The sequence below is a fragment of the Penaeus monodon genome, chromosome 40 (assembly GCF_015228065.2).
Source record: "Penaeus monodon isolate SGIC_2016 chromosome 40, NSTDA_Pmon_1, whole genome shotgun sequence".
Classification (NCBI taxonomy): domain Eukaryota; kingdom Metazoa; phylum Arthropoda; class Malacostraca; order Decapoda; family Penaeidae; genus Penaeus; species Penaeus monodon.
In genome coordinates, this window is record NC_051425.1 from 11804790 (window position 1) to 11819355 (window position 14566).

The following is a 14566-nucleotide window of genomic DNA, read 5'->3' on the forward strand; positions in this document are numbered from 1 at the left end:
TAATAATAATAATAATAAAAAAATATAGTAATAATTCTAATAATAATAAAATCAATAATGATGATGATGATGATAATGATAAAGGTAATAACAATAATAATAATAATAATAATAATAATAATAGTAATAATAATAATGATAATAACGATAATAATGATAATAATAATGATAAATAATAAATAATAGCAATGATAATTAAAATAACTGATAATGATAACAATGAAGGTAATGACCTGTACAACGTTCTGTCCAGGTGTTGGTCGACGTTATTGGCCAATGCTTCGGCATCGTGTTCTCCGCTCTCCTGCTGGATCTCGGGACGTCCTCGCTCATGACGGCCTGGATCTTCAACATGTTCGGCTTCCTGTGGTGTCTGACGGGCCCTCCTTTGAGTCCTTTGATCAAGGAATGCGGCTGGAGGAGGGTGACCTTCGTTGCCGCCTTCCTGCTGGCGGCCTCGACGATCTCGTCCGCCTTCGTTACGTCCGCCTGGGTTCTCTTCCTCACGTATTCTGTTCTTGGGGGTGAGTTGGGGTCCCACTGTGTGTGTGTGTCTGGCGGGGTGGCCGCCTCTTGGTCAAGTTTCGGTTTGCTCTCGTTCTTTTTCTCTTGTCTGTCTCTTTATCTTTATGTCTCGTTTTCTGTCTCTGTCTCTGTTTATTTCTGTTTTTTATTCTCTCTCTGTGTCTCTGTCTCGTTATTTTGCTCCTGATTTTACCTTTTTATCTAAGCAGGAATTTCCCTGAATAATCACTCCTTCCCTCCCTTCCAGGCATCGCGTGCGGGTTGCTCTCCAACATAAGCTACATGATCGTCCCTCACTACTTCACGACGAGGCGCGGCCTGGCCAGCGGCATCATCATGATGTGGGACTGCGGCGGTCAGCTCCTGGGGCCGCCCCTCGTCAAACTCCTGCAGGACGAGTATGCTTACAAGGGCGCCACGCTCATCCTCGGGGGCGTTGTCCTCAACTGCTGTGTGGGCGCCGCTGTTTTCCACCCCGTGGAGCGGCACTTGAAACCTAGGGGTGTTCTCGCTGAGCGCGTCGTCGCAAGATCTCCGTCGGGCGCCCTCGGGGGCGGCTTGGCGCGTCGGTCGAACAACCCGAGGCCGCCGACGCGAACGCTCGTCTGGCGCATCGTCCAGTCGACTCTCGAGGACCTGCGGATCCTCACCTCGGCGCGGGCCGCCATCATCGCCGTCGGGGCAACGGTCATCTTCAATGGCTACCTGAATTTCCTGGCCTTCGTCCCGTTCGCGATGCAGGAAGCGGGGCACTCGCTCGGAGACGCTGCCGCCTGCGTCTCTTTCTCGGCCGTTTGCAACATGCTGACGAGAATCACGGTGGCCTCGCTGTCGGACATGAAGATGTTCAACTTCCGAGTCTGCTACATGCTGGGCGGTCTTACGATCACGGCGTCGATGCTCAGTGAGTATTTGGGAGGCAGAGGAGACTGACGGGGTTATATATAGATAGATAGATAGATAGATAGATAGATAGATAGATAGATAGATAGATAGATAGATAGATAGATAGATAGATAGGTAGATAGATATAGATATAGATATAGATAGATATCATCATTATATTCGTGTCATCACCGATGCGTGTTTGACAAACTACCTGGCGCCATGTAAACATCATGTAGTTGCCTGGGTCTTTATACTGCAGTGTATGTATGGAATCATAAAGTAATATTCATAATTGGTGCTAGCAATGATTTAAACACACACACACATACATGCACCCCCCCGCTACTCTCTCTCTCTCTCTTTCTCTCTCTCTCTCCCTCCCTCTCTTTCTCTCTCTTTCTCTCTCCCACTCTCTCTCTCTCTCTCACCCCCCCCTCTCTCTCTCTTTTTTTCTCTCTCTCCCTGTCCTATGCATCTTCAAGCACTATTACTTTCGATATTTTGCATTCTATTTAATTTCATTAATCATTATTATTAATTTTAACTTTTTTTCTTTTTCCAGCATTTACCCTTCTGACGGACATGGCATGGATCAGAGTGACCATGGGCGTGTGGGGATGTGGTGTGGGGGCCTTCATGAGTATATTCAACCTCATCATGGTGCATTACATGGGACTAGACAGATTCATGGCCATGCTTGGGGCGACGATGCTGTTCATAGCGAGTGGATACCTCACGATCGGGCCACTTGCACGTAGGCCTCGGAAGGGGCGCTTAGCATGCAGGGATTAAAAGAAAAGGAATTATATATGTATATATATATATATATATATATATATATATATATATATATATATATATCATCATCAATAACGGTATGCTCATGTTTGAGCAGCCGTGGACCTCTCCACCATCCTCCGCCACTCAGCTCGATCTTGCGCTTTTCTTTCCACTTGTACCATCGTCAGCCCGCAAATATCTTTGATGTTGTCGCTCAGGCTTGTCTTCGGTTTGCCTCTTCCTCTGTTTCCTATCACCATCCCTGTCAGCAAGTTTTTCTTAATACTTTTACTTCTCATCACATGACCAATAAACTTTAGTTTCCATTTGTTCAAGATGTTCAACAGCCGGTCTTTACAATTTATTTTTCTCAGCACTTCATCATTCGTTTTCTTTTCTGTCCGGTTAATACGTAGTACTCGTCTGTAACACCACATTTCGAAACTATTGACCTTTTTCTTGTCTATCTTCTTCAGCATCCAACACTCAGAACCATATGACGCAATTGGGAAAACTAATGAGTTCAATAACTTCAGCTTTGTCCGTAAGGTAATGCTTCGGTCTTTCCAGATGTTATTGAGAGCAACTGTGGCGTTTTTGGCAATGGTAATTCTTATACACACACACACACACACACACACACACACATATATATATATATATATATATATATATTAAAATATATATATATATATATATATATATATCAATAACGGTATGCTCATGTTTGAGCAGCCGTGGACTTCTCCACCATCCTTCGCCACTAAACTCGATCTTATGCTTTTCTTTCCACTTGTACCAACGACAGCCCGCAAATATCTTTGATATTGTCGCTCAGGCTTGTCTTCGGTTTGCCTCTTCCTCTGTTTCCTATCACCATCCCTGTCAGCAAGTTTTTCTTAATACTTTTACTTCTCATCACATGACCAATAAACTTTAATTTCCTCCTGTTTAAAATGTCGAACAGCCGGTCTTTACAATTTATTTTTCTCAGCACTTCATCATTCGTTTTCTTCTCTGTCCAGCTAATACGCAGTACTCGTCTGTAACACCACATTTCAAAACTATTGATCTTTTTCTTGTCTATCTACTTCAGCACCCAACACTCAGAACCATATGATGCAATTGGGAAAACTAATGAGTTTAATAACCTCAGCTTTGTCCGCAAGGACAAATGTTATTGAGAGCAACTGTGGCGTTTTTGGCAATGGCAATTCTTCTTTTTATCTCCGGTGAATCATCATATGTATTAGTTAAAACAGCTCCAAGATAAGTGAACTCTTTCACATTTTCCACAATCACTCCACTGATTGCAACATGTTCATCACTGCCCACTGCCGGCCATCCCTGAATCTTCATGATCTTAGTCTTCCTGGCATCAAGAAACAAGCCAGCCCCTTCGCTTGCTTCCCCAACCCCATCTAGTAGTTGTTGCAGTTCAGTGACACTGCTGGCAACCAAAACCATATCATCGGCGTACCTCAGATTTGATATTTTGTATCCTCCAACATCCACAGTTCCTTCAAAATTCTCTAGAGCACTGCTCATAATTGTTTCAGAATATATGTTAAAGAGGTGCGGAGCCTGTCGCACTCCTTGTTTGACTTCGAACCATTCTGCTAACCCACAAGTGGTTCCCACAGCAGCCTGTTGTTGGTCATCATCATCATCAATAACGGTATGCTCATGTTTAAGCAGCCGTAGACCTCTCCACCATCCTTCGCCACTAAACTCGATCTTACGCTTTTCTTTCCACTTGGTCATACATGGCTTTTATTAGTTGGAGGATGTGTTTTGGAAACTTCATATCGTTCATGTTATTCCAGAGGATATCGTGATCAACAGTATCAAAAGCATATATATATATATATATATATATATATATATATATATATATATATATATATATATATATATATATAAAGGATCAGATCCCGGAAGGAGAACGTCACAGTTCTCCAAATACAGCATTTGCCTCAGCAAATTTACCTGTATCTTACTTACCAGAACGTTGGCGATCATGGATTTCCATGATTTTCTTGGCAATTTAGTGCGGTCTTGTGCTCGAGATCATTTAGTGTTTTTTCGAAAAAGCTGATGAACGCATCTACGGGGGGGCGCTCATTCTTGTCATGAGACGCAGCCTAATCTAAGAGCACTTCAAGGTCCACATTCTTGCACTGCAGAAGACTAAGCATACTCTAAATTGAATGGGCCAACCCTACTATATCGGTTTTTTCGTCCAATACTTCGTATTTAAAGATTTCGGCTGCGTACCAAGAACGGATCTAGAGCTCATGTTCCCAGTCTACGCAGTAATAACCAATGTGCGACTTCTGACCTATCTTCGTGGAAAACCCGAAGTCTATCAGGTGGGCCACAGGCTTCGCCCCGTCGTAGGTAACCATGATATTATTATGCTTTAAGTCAGCGTGGACGATCCCGCACGCATTCAACTCCTGCACCTGCCTCGAAAGCGAAAGCATTAACTCATAACACTCCCTGTCGGTGCGAATTCTTATTCTGACGAGTCCGTCAGTATCCGGTCCGAGGTACTCCATGACGATGACACCTGCCTTGGGTTCACAGGCAACCAGCCTCGGGGCCCCTGCTCTGCCTCGGAGATAAGCTAGGATGGCAGCCTCATGATGTGTCACATACTCAACGCCAAAATTGCCTTCCTTTTTGTTCACCTTCACAATTACCTGAGTTTTTACGCTACTCTTGAGATTCTAGGCATCTATCAGATAAACCGTGGCATAACCCCCAAAGCCTATTACTTTGCCTTAGGGCAGAATTTTTGTTAAGTTTGGAATCACATAAGATTCGATAAAAACTGTGAAATTAGATATTTTGGAGAACCAAGACTCGTATGTAGAAAGTACGGCAGGAAACAAATAATTTAATCCCACAACTACAAACAACACTGCTAAGATTATTACAAATAAGTATAAAATGTATATTAAAACCATTTTTAATAGTAACCGAGGGATAATTCCTAGATACCAGAATGGTCATAATTCCACTCTAAATATCATAATGGTAAAAAAAGTGCAAAATGCTTTTGTGTGTGTGTGTGTGTGTGTGTGTGTGTGTGTGTGTGTGTGTGTGTGTGTGTGTGTGTGTGTGTCTGTGTGTGTGTGTGTGTGTGTTTGCTTGTGTGTGTATAATAAAACTGTAAAGTTATTATTTCTTGCTCACTGTTTATATTATCCTTGCTACTTCCAACTGCTCCTGAGGAGAAGGCGGTTTAGCAGTTTATTGCTGTTATAACCTTCCTTAACTAAAAATGTGATATGATGTAAAACTATATATCATCATCAATAACGGTATGCTCATGTTTGAGCAGCCGTGGACCTCTCCACCATCCTTCGCCACTAAACTCGATCTTACGCTTTTCTTTCCACTTGTACCATCGACAGCCCACAAATATCTTTGATATTGTCGCTCAGTCTTGTCTTCGGTTTGCCTCTTCCTCTGTTTCCTATCACCATCCCTGTCAGCAAGTTTTTCTCAATACTTTTACTTCTCATTACATGACCAATAAACTTTAATTTCCTCTTGTTCAAGATGTCCAACAGTCGGTCTTTATATGTGTATATATATATATATAAATACTTATTTACAGAAATGCAACTCCACATTTCCTAACTGATGTATTTGCAATCACTACATCGGCAATTCTCTTACCAATCCTTCAACAGGCTACATCCGGGATACTACAGGCAGTTACAGTGTTGCCATATGGATGTTGTCCGCCACAGTGTTCTCCAGTTGCCTCCTCTGGCTCTTTATGCCAGCTGCCGAGATCTATGACTCTAAACGGAAGCAGGGCAAAGATAGCCCGGCTCAATGCTGAAAACCTCTGATCAAACTTCGCTAATCTTTGGTGCGCGCTTTGTGACCTATCTTTGCGGAGAAGTCTATCAGGTATGCCACAGGCTTCGTCCCGTCGTAACCACGATATCATTATGCTACACCATCCTCCAGCAGAGCCAACTCGCCTTCCAGGTACTTCAGGAATACACCGTGGGAGGGGCGTTTCATCTTGCTGTAGTCCATACCCCTCTCCAGAAGCTCTAGCAGAGCAGGCTTCTTGGCTTCCAAAAACGGATAAATCTGCCTCAGGGTGAAAGATAACCCCACGATATCAGTTCTGTGATCAAGAACTCCACCCCGGAAGATTTCGGCCGCGTACCAAGGGCGCTTCATTACCTCCCGCCTCCAGCAGAGACGGCGGTCTCTGAAGTGGGACTTCCGACCGATCTTCGTAGCGCATCCAAAGTCTATCAGATGGACCTGTGGCTCTCCGTTTTCGTACGTCACCATAGCATTATCAGCCTTCAAGTCAGCGGGGACTATTCCGCAGTCACTTAACTCCTTCACCTGCTTCGTAAGTGAGATCGTTATCTTCAACAACTGGCGATCGTCAAGCTTATTACGGTGCAACAGTGAATACAGGTTATTAAAGCCCAGACACTCCATGATGATAATGCCAGCTTTTGGCTCGCAGCAGAAGATCCTAGGCGCGCCCGCCCGGCCTCTCAGATAAGCCAAAATCGAAGCCTCGTGCCGAGTTAAGTGCTCAACGCCATACCTGCCTCTCTTCGTGTTGATCTTAGCTATAACCGGCATAGCGACTCCCGGGATTTTTGTCAGATAAATATTAGCATAACCTCCAGATCCTACCTTCATCTTCTGGGATAACAAATCTCCTAGTCCTGAAACTATGTAAGGATCAACAATTTCAGAAAATTTTGAAATTACCGTAAACCAAGACTCTATCGTTCGCTTATTATCATAAACACATGAAAACCACTTAGACGTATTTCTAAGGCAGGATTCAGCCTTGAAAACAAAATTTTTCAATGACTAACTTTTATTATTAAAACATACATAGAATAGTAGTTGTATCACTATAAAAATTAAAAAAAAATTTAATAAGGAACATGTATTTTAGTATAACCTAACTATAATAACTTAGATACCTATTCCCAGGAAATACCATGGCTGTCCCATTCTGCGGCCTAGGATGCTAGTTCCTCTACGGACGTCTCTGTCAACCACGTGGCTTTTGGAAGAACTAGATTCGACGCCAGTGAGAAATCCTATTTTCAGTGTTGCCATCTGGCTCTCGGAGAAAATTGGCCACGACGAACGCCAAAATCGGCCAGAAACCGACTAAACTAGAGAGAGAGAGAGAGAGAGAGAGAGAGAGAGAGAGAGAGAGAGAGAGAGAGAGAGAGAGAAATAGATAGATAGAGAGAGAGAAAAAAGAGAGAGAGAGAGAGAGAGAGAGAGAAGAGAGAGAGAGAGAGAGAGAGAGAGAGAGAGAGAGAGAAAGAAAGAAAAAGAAGCGGAGAGAGAGAGAGAAGAAGAGAGAGAGAAGAAGAGAGAGAGAGGAAGAAAAAGAGAAAAGAGCTGCAGAGAGAGAGAGAGAGAGAGAGAGAGGAGAGAGAGAGAGAGAGAGAGGAGAGAGAGAGAGAAGAGAGAAGAGAGGAGAAGAGAGAGAAAGAGAGCTAGCGAGAGAGAGAGAGAGAGAGAGAGAGAGAGAGAGAGAGAGTAGAAACCACAACTGTGGATACCAGCCATTGCAAAGTAGGCACTTGCAATATTTTTTTGTCATCCTGCAAATTGATTTTCCTTTCTCGGTGTGTTTATTTCATCCATCTTCTTCCTTTTCCTTTTTTCCTTTTCCTTTTTTCCGTTTCATTCCGCTTCATGATGATAATGATGTGTAGATATGCGTGTGTGTGTGTGTGTGTGTGTGTGGTGTGTGTGTGTGTGTGTGTGGTGTGTGGGTGTGTGTGTGTGTGTGTGTGTGTGTGTGTGTGTGTGTGTGTGTGTGTGTGTGTGTGTGTGTGTGTGTGTGTGTGTGTGTGTGTGTGTGGTGTGGGGTGTGTGTGTGTTTGTGTGTGGTGGTGTGTGGTGTGTGTGTGTGTGGTGTGTATGTGTGTGGTGTGTGTGTGTGTGGTGCGTGTGTGTCGTGCGTGTGTGCGGTGCGTGTGTGTGTGTGTGTGTGTGTGTTGTGTGGTGTGTTTGGTGTGTGTGGTGTGTGTTGTGTGTGGTGGTTGTGTGGTGTGTGTGTGTGTGTGTTCGTGTGTGTGTGTGTGTGGGTTCGGTGTGTGTGTGTGTGTGTGTGTGTGTGTGTGTGTGGTGTGTGTGTGTGTGTGTGTGGTGTGTGTGTGTGTATGCGTGCGTGCGTGCGTGCGTGCGTGCGTGCGTGCGTGCGTGCGTGCGTGCGTGCGTGTGTGTGTGGATTTGCCATCGGGTGCAGTCGTGGGAGTTAACTGTGGGTGTTGTGGCGATCAATGTATGCTGGTGTGCATGTGGGTGCGAGTGTAAGTGAATTTTATTTGACGTCTCTCTGTATCTTTTTTTTTTTCCAAGTGCCCTGTCCGACAAGGACGATGGCGATCATGGATTTCCATGATTTTCTTGGCAATTTAGAGCGGTGGTTTGCCGTTGCCTTCCGCCCGGTGTTTTTATCGAGTCACCATCTCTATTTACCCGGTTCTGGGACCGGCACTGACTTGGGCTGGCTTGCCCACCCAGCGGTTAGGCCGGTGACTCGAACCCTCGAACTCAGATTGCCGTTGTGAGAGTCTTGAGTCCGATGCTCTAACCACTCGGCCACCGCGGCCTATACTGGTAAAAATATCAAATAAAAAAAAAGCTTGAAATTATATATTTGATAATATGTATTCCTTAATTCAGGATTCTATTTTTCACTTTAATTAGGTATTGTCCAACGCCGTGTACGTTGCCCATAAATGATCTTTACGTCTTCGCAGAATATGAGCACAATTCGAGTTCTTGTCTCGTCCTTCGTCTTGGTTTCTGGTAACTTTTCTTTTTATCATTTTCTTTTTCTTAATTGTTAGGAAGAGTAAATATGGGGATATCCAAATTCTGAAATCTGTATTTCACTTTGTATTTTGTCTAACTACTCTTAGTTATCAAAAGATGACACAATATCGCCTAGCCTAATCTGCAGGGGCGTAGACAGGATTTCAGTAAAGGAGGAGGCTTTGTAGTAGAAAATGGATAATTATCCACTATTAGTCAAGTTGTTCCCTTGGGCAAGGAACTTCACCTCGATTGCCTACCTAGCCACTGGGTGGCCAAGCCAGCCCAAGTCAGTGCTGGTCCCAAGCCCGGATAAATAGAGAGAATGAATACCTTAAAGGTAACACCAGCACTCTCCGTGGAAAGGAACTGGGGACCCTACCACGTATTCACTCCAAGAGCATCACAAAATGAAAACTACATTTGAGTATCATGCTGTGACCACGGCGGCTCAAACATGAATCTACCGTAAAAAAAAAAAAAAAAATCAAGAACAGAGGTGGTATATAATCGGTAATTCACTTTACGAATGTGTTCTAGAGTTAAAGGTAGACAGAGTAGTAATGGTTAAGTTAAAACAAATAAGAGAGAGAGAGAGAGAGAGAGAGAGAGAGAGAGAGAGAGAGAGAGAGAGAGAGAGAGAGAGAGAGAGAGAGAGAGAGAGTGTGTGTGTGTGTGTGTGTGTGTGTGTGTGTGTGTGTGTGTGTGTGTGTGTGTGTGTGTGTGTGTGTGCGTGCGTGCGTGCGTGCGTGCGTGGTGTGTGTGTATTATCATCATCTTAACCATACATCAAAGGTCATATAGCACTAAGGTAAAGTATTGAGGCGAAAAGGATAGAAATGAGTTAACGATTTGGATAAGGTGTGTTCGTTGTTAAAGGTTTATAGAGCGCTGAAGAATAGAATGGTAGCGAAGAGGGTATGGAGGGGGGAGCATATGGAGTGCGGTGGAGATTTGTAAAGGGGAAGGGGTTAAGGGTATAAGACGATTAAATCAAATGGAGAGTATACGTATGAGGGAGGGAAAGTAACAATGCATAAGGAAAACTGCAAAAGAGCCATTATGAAACAAATCAGCGGGTGACACGAGTAGAAATGGTTGCTGTTGAAGTAGGAGAATAACCCAGAGAATGATATAAGGGAAGAGGGGAAGGTGGTGAAGTATCAGGAAGAATATCAGGAGGGAGGGGGTTACCTGGAGGACATTGGTGTGGCATTGGGGAGTTACATGAGCAGCCAGGAGAGAGTGGTAAGACTAACGGGGAATGGTTAATGGTTAATGGTTAAAAGCAAGAGAAATGTGCTAGACATCTAAGGTCATGTAGCACTATAGTTAATGTTAGGGAAGGGTGGTTGAGTTAGTGATTAGTTGTCTAAGCTGGGCAAAGGAATTGGTGAGTGAAAGGGTTAGGGTCGGGTGTGGTAAGGAGTTAGATTAGATGAAGGATATGTATGCGTTTGAGGAAAGAGAATAGGTTGTTGAAGCAGAAAGTGTGGGATTCTGTAAGGATGTCTGATAGGTTGGGAGGTCGGTGAAGGGAGGATAGGTGGGGGAAAGCAGAGGTACGGGTTGTTTCAAAACGTGGGCACGACAATAGGATGTGTGGGATTGAAAGGGGAACATTACATAAGGAACATAAGGGTGGATCAGATTGTGACATCAGATAGGAGTGTGTTAGACGGGTGTGGCCAATGCGTAGTCAGGCGAGAGCGATCTCCCAACGTCTGTTCCGATGAAATGGAGCTGACCAGGAGGAGATTGATAGTTTTACAGAATGTAATTTATTAGTGCGGAGGCTTGACCAAAAAGATTGCCATCAATTAAACAAGAAGGTCTTAAAGTGTGGGTAATAATCCGTGGCTGGGATATGTGAGAAGCGTGGTTGGTATGATGTGGACATAGAGGCGTGGCGTGCTAGTGTATCTGCCTGTTCATTGCCGGGGATTCCAACATGGCTGGGCACCCAGCAAATTTGATTGTTTTTATGGCGTGTGGATAGGTAGAACAACCAGTTCTGGATCTTACAAACAAGGGGGTTGGTGGTGTGTATTGACTTTATGAGAGTTAATGACTTACGGGAGTCAGTAAAAATTGTAAAAGAGGAAGAGGAGAGTGAGTATATGTGTTTTAGAGCAAAAAGGAGTGCATACAGTTCTGTAGTAAGGACACTGGATTCAGGAGGAAGGGAGTATTTGAAAGTACGAGTTGGAAAGATTACTGCAAAACCAGCACCGGAGGTGGATTTGGAGCCATCAGTATATACGTGAATACTAGAGGAATGAGTGGAGACATGGTCAAGGAAATGTGTGAGAAGGAGAGTAGGAGGGATATTTGATTTTGGTAGGTCGGGGAAAACAGAAGAGCAAATTTGGGGGTGAGGTATAAGCAGAGAGACGGAATGGACAGAGAACGGAGAGGTTGGAGATGGGGGAAAGGGGAATGGGAGAGGAGGGTATCCATGCGAGTGGAGAAAGGAGTAGGTAATCGTGGAGATGAAGCTAAGGTAAGCAGTAGGGGTTGTGGGATAGTTAGTTTAGTGAGGGAAAATTGGTGGAATCGAACATAGCATCGGAGAGAGAGAAGGGCACGACGTCGAGATAGAGATGTATGCCTGATTCAGTGTACGGCTCTCAACTGGGGAGGAGAAAAAGGCGCCTAGTGCTAAGCGAAGACCACAGTGATGGATTGTATCAAGATGGGCAAGGAGAGAAGTGAGGCAGAGAGTAGATATGGCATCCATAATCAAGAGTGGAGAGGATCAAAGTAACATGAAGATGAAGGAGATTTTTGCGATCTGACCCCCATGAATATGGGATGAGTTTTTAAGATTCGAAGACGGCGGTGAGCTTTTTCTTTAATGTGTAGAATAGGGTCTCGCCAGGACAGTTTGGAGTCAAAAATGACACCTAGGAATTTGCCAGAGGAACGGCTTTGGGAGTGGAGTGCCATATAAGAAGAGTGGGGGTAGGGGACCTACCTGAGCGAGAGAAAAGGATGGAGAAAGATTTAGAGGTAGAAAAGCGGAAGCCATGGTTTGTGGCCCAGGAAGATACTGATGAGATTGCAGATGAAGAAATTGGTAGAGATTTGGTATGGATGTGTCAGAGGCATAGATGTTAAATCATCAACATTAGTGATGACCAGGTCCTGGTGGTAAACTGAGACAATATCATTAACAGCAAGAAGGAATAAAGTGGTACTGAGCACACTGCCCTTTTGGGACACCTTCGATTTGGGAAAGAAAGATGATGTGGCAGAGGCGATTTTGACCTGGAAAGTGCGTTGGGGAGGAAGGACTTTATGAAGACACCATGTTTCCACGTATGCCTAGAGAGGACAGTTTTTGGAGAAAATGGTACCCCCATGTCGTATCATATGCTTTTTCTAGATAAAAAAAATAGCTAGTCGGTTTCATGGCGTGCAAATGCAGATGTAAAAATATGTCTCAAAATGAGCAAGGGGGTCACTGTGCTTCTGGTACGGCGAAAACCGAATTGGGAAAGGGAGAGAAGATTGTAAGATTCAAGATACCACATTTAAGCGGAAGTTCACCATTCGCTCTAATAGTTTGCACAAACAGCTAGTTAGTGCGATGGGCGATAGTCTTGAGGAAAGGTACCCCATTTATTGGGTTTCAGGAAGGGAAGGTAAGAGCTTCTCGCCCATTAGAAGGGAAATTTTCTGATGTCCATATGTGGTTGTAAATTTTTTTAAAAGGAAGGATAAGGAGGAAGATGGAGTTGCCGGAGATACGGTAGTGAAAACCGTCAGGGCTTTCATGAGTGTTACGGCACGATTGTAGGGCAGTAAAAGAGTTCAGAGGAAGAAAATGGGGCATTATAGGACTCATCAGAGGATGGGGTGAAGGTAATGGGGGTACGTTTTTCTGGTGGTCTTAAAAGAAGAGAAGTGTGGAGAAAGGTGAGAACCACTACTGACCTGGGTGAAATATCACCCAGTTCATTAGCGACTTGGAGGGGATCAGAATGAGGGTATTTCGAATATGGAGGACAGGGCAGGATGGGGGGGGTTTGCCTGATAGTTTATGAATTTGGCCCAAACATCTGAGATAGATGTAGAGGATGTAAATTTATTTAAACAATTTCGCCAGCTATTTTTTCCGGATTGTACGACGGAGATAGGCAGATGCTCTTTAAAGGAGAAAGGGCTGATAGTTTATTTGGAAATACCTCTCTTTTAGCGGGTAACTGTTCCAGGCTGCACGTTTTAAGCGAAGTGTTTAGTGCAATCAGAATTCCACCATGGAACACATTTGGAGGTATATGGTCTTGAGGTTCGAGGGATAGCTGTATGTGCAGATTAATGGGGAAGGAAGAGGGAATGCTGATGCACATAGAGGAGAGGATGGGATGTTTTTTTTTTTTTTAGGGGAAAGTGGGAGGAAGAGGGGCAGAGGGAACTACTTTGAATGTAGAACGATTAGGAATACAGGTATTGGAGGGTGGACGAGGGAATGGAGCATTCTCTTGGGTCATGTTTAGGAAATTTTGCATATCCAAGAGTTTCTGGAAGGGAGTTCAGAGAAACAAGAGTTCAGAGGAAAAGGGTGTATTAGAGAAAGTGTTAGAAGATGGGGTGGAACATTTAGATTGTCTGGTGTGACATGTAGAGTGAGGAGGAGGAGTAGGCATCGGGGAAGTGGTAGAGATTGGAGTGTCTGGATTTAGACTGGAAAGGTAATTTGACTCTGAGACAGAGGGAGTAGATAGGATGGTTCAGGGTAGAGCGAAGAGATACTGGGGGAGATGCTGAGACATCTTGAGAACATGGGAGGGGAGCCAAGTGAAGTAGTTTAAGATAAGCAGAAAGAGAAAAACCTTGTCGGCGTGTTTCTGGTCTGGCTTCATGTAGAATTAGGCCTAGTTTGACAAGCTTGCAGGCATGGCAGCAGTTTAAACGGCAGTGACCTGGTTAGGCACATAGAGGGCAGAGGGCTGTGAAGCCATAGTGTTTGGTTGGGTGGCCAAAACGCTAACATATCTGATATTTACACGGAAGGGGTTGATTTGGACAGACAGGTCACTCCATCAATATAAACTTCATGGGGGAGGTCATGTCTACGAAAGCTAGTCTTGGCAATATTGGTGTAGGACTTGCGTTGACCTCTGGGAGGAATAGTGTGGCACTGGACTGCAACTGCATCATAGTCGGCGAGGCATGCGAGAAGGTCGTTTTCACAGTCTGACCGGTTCTTGTCATAGACAGGACAATCAATCAGGCAGATGGAAATAGATCCGGTACAAGTATTAACCCTTTCGCTGCTGGTTCTCACAGCGTCTGTGACGGAGCTTTCCGTACACCTCGTGCTGCTGTCATGTGACACAACATATTCTGCCTATTAATCAGTCATATTTCCCATATTTAGAACATAATGTCTATTTACACATCTTTATCATTTTATTTTCATCAGAATTCAAGTGTAAAACATTCAACATATATTTGTATTTTTCAGGTATTTTATTCTTTATAAATCACCTAACAGTTGAATGGCTGCATTGTTGCT

At 44.0% G+C, this 14566-nt stretch overlaps 2 protein-coding genes across 2 annotated transcripts; one reads left to right on the plus strand and one right to left on the minus strand.

Annotated features, from left to right (window-relative positions):
* Positions 1-253: 253 nt before the first annotated feature.
* Positions 254-7113, plus strand: LOC119598160 (monocarboxylate transporter 12-B-like; the record flags this gene model as incomplete). Its single annotated transcript, XM_037947797.1, is given in 4 exon segments — positions 254-524; positions 773-1429; positions 1976-2167; positions 5898-7113. Coding segments are annotated over 4 exon segments (1275 nt in total), but the record flags the coding sequence as incomplete, so codon positions are not given.
* LOC119598162 (serine/threonine-protein kinase PAK 4-like) lies at positions 4180-4709 on the minus strand (the record flags this gene model as incomplete). The annotated part of the gene is given in 1 exon segment (XM_037947799.1): positions 4180-4709. A coding segment is annotated over 1 exon segment (228 nt), but the record flags the coding sequence as incomplete, so codon positions are not given.
* Positions 7114-14566: the final 7453 nt, after the last annotated feature.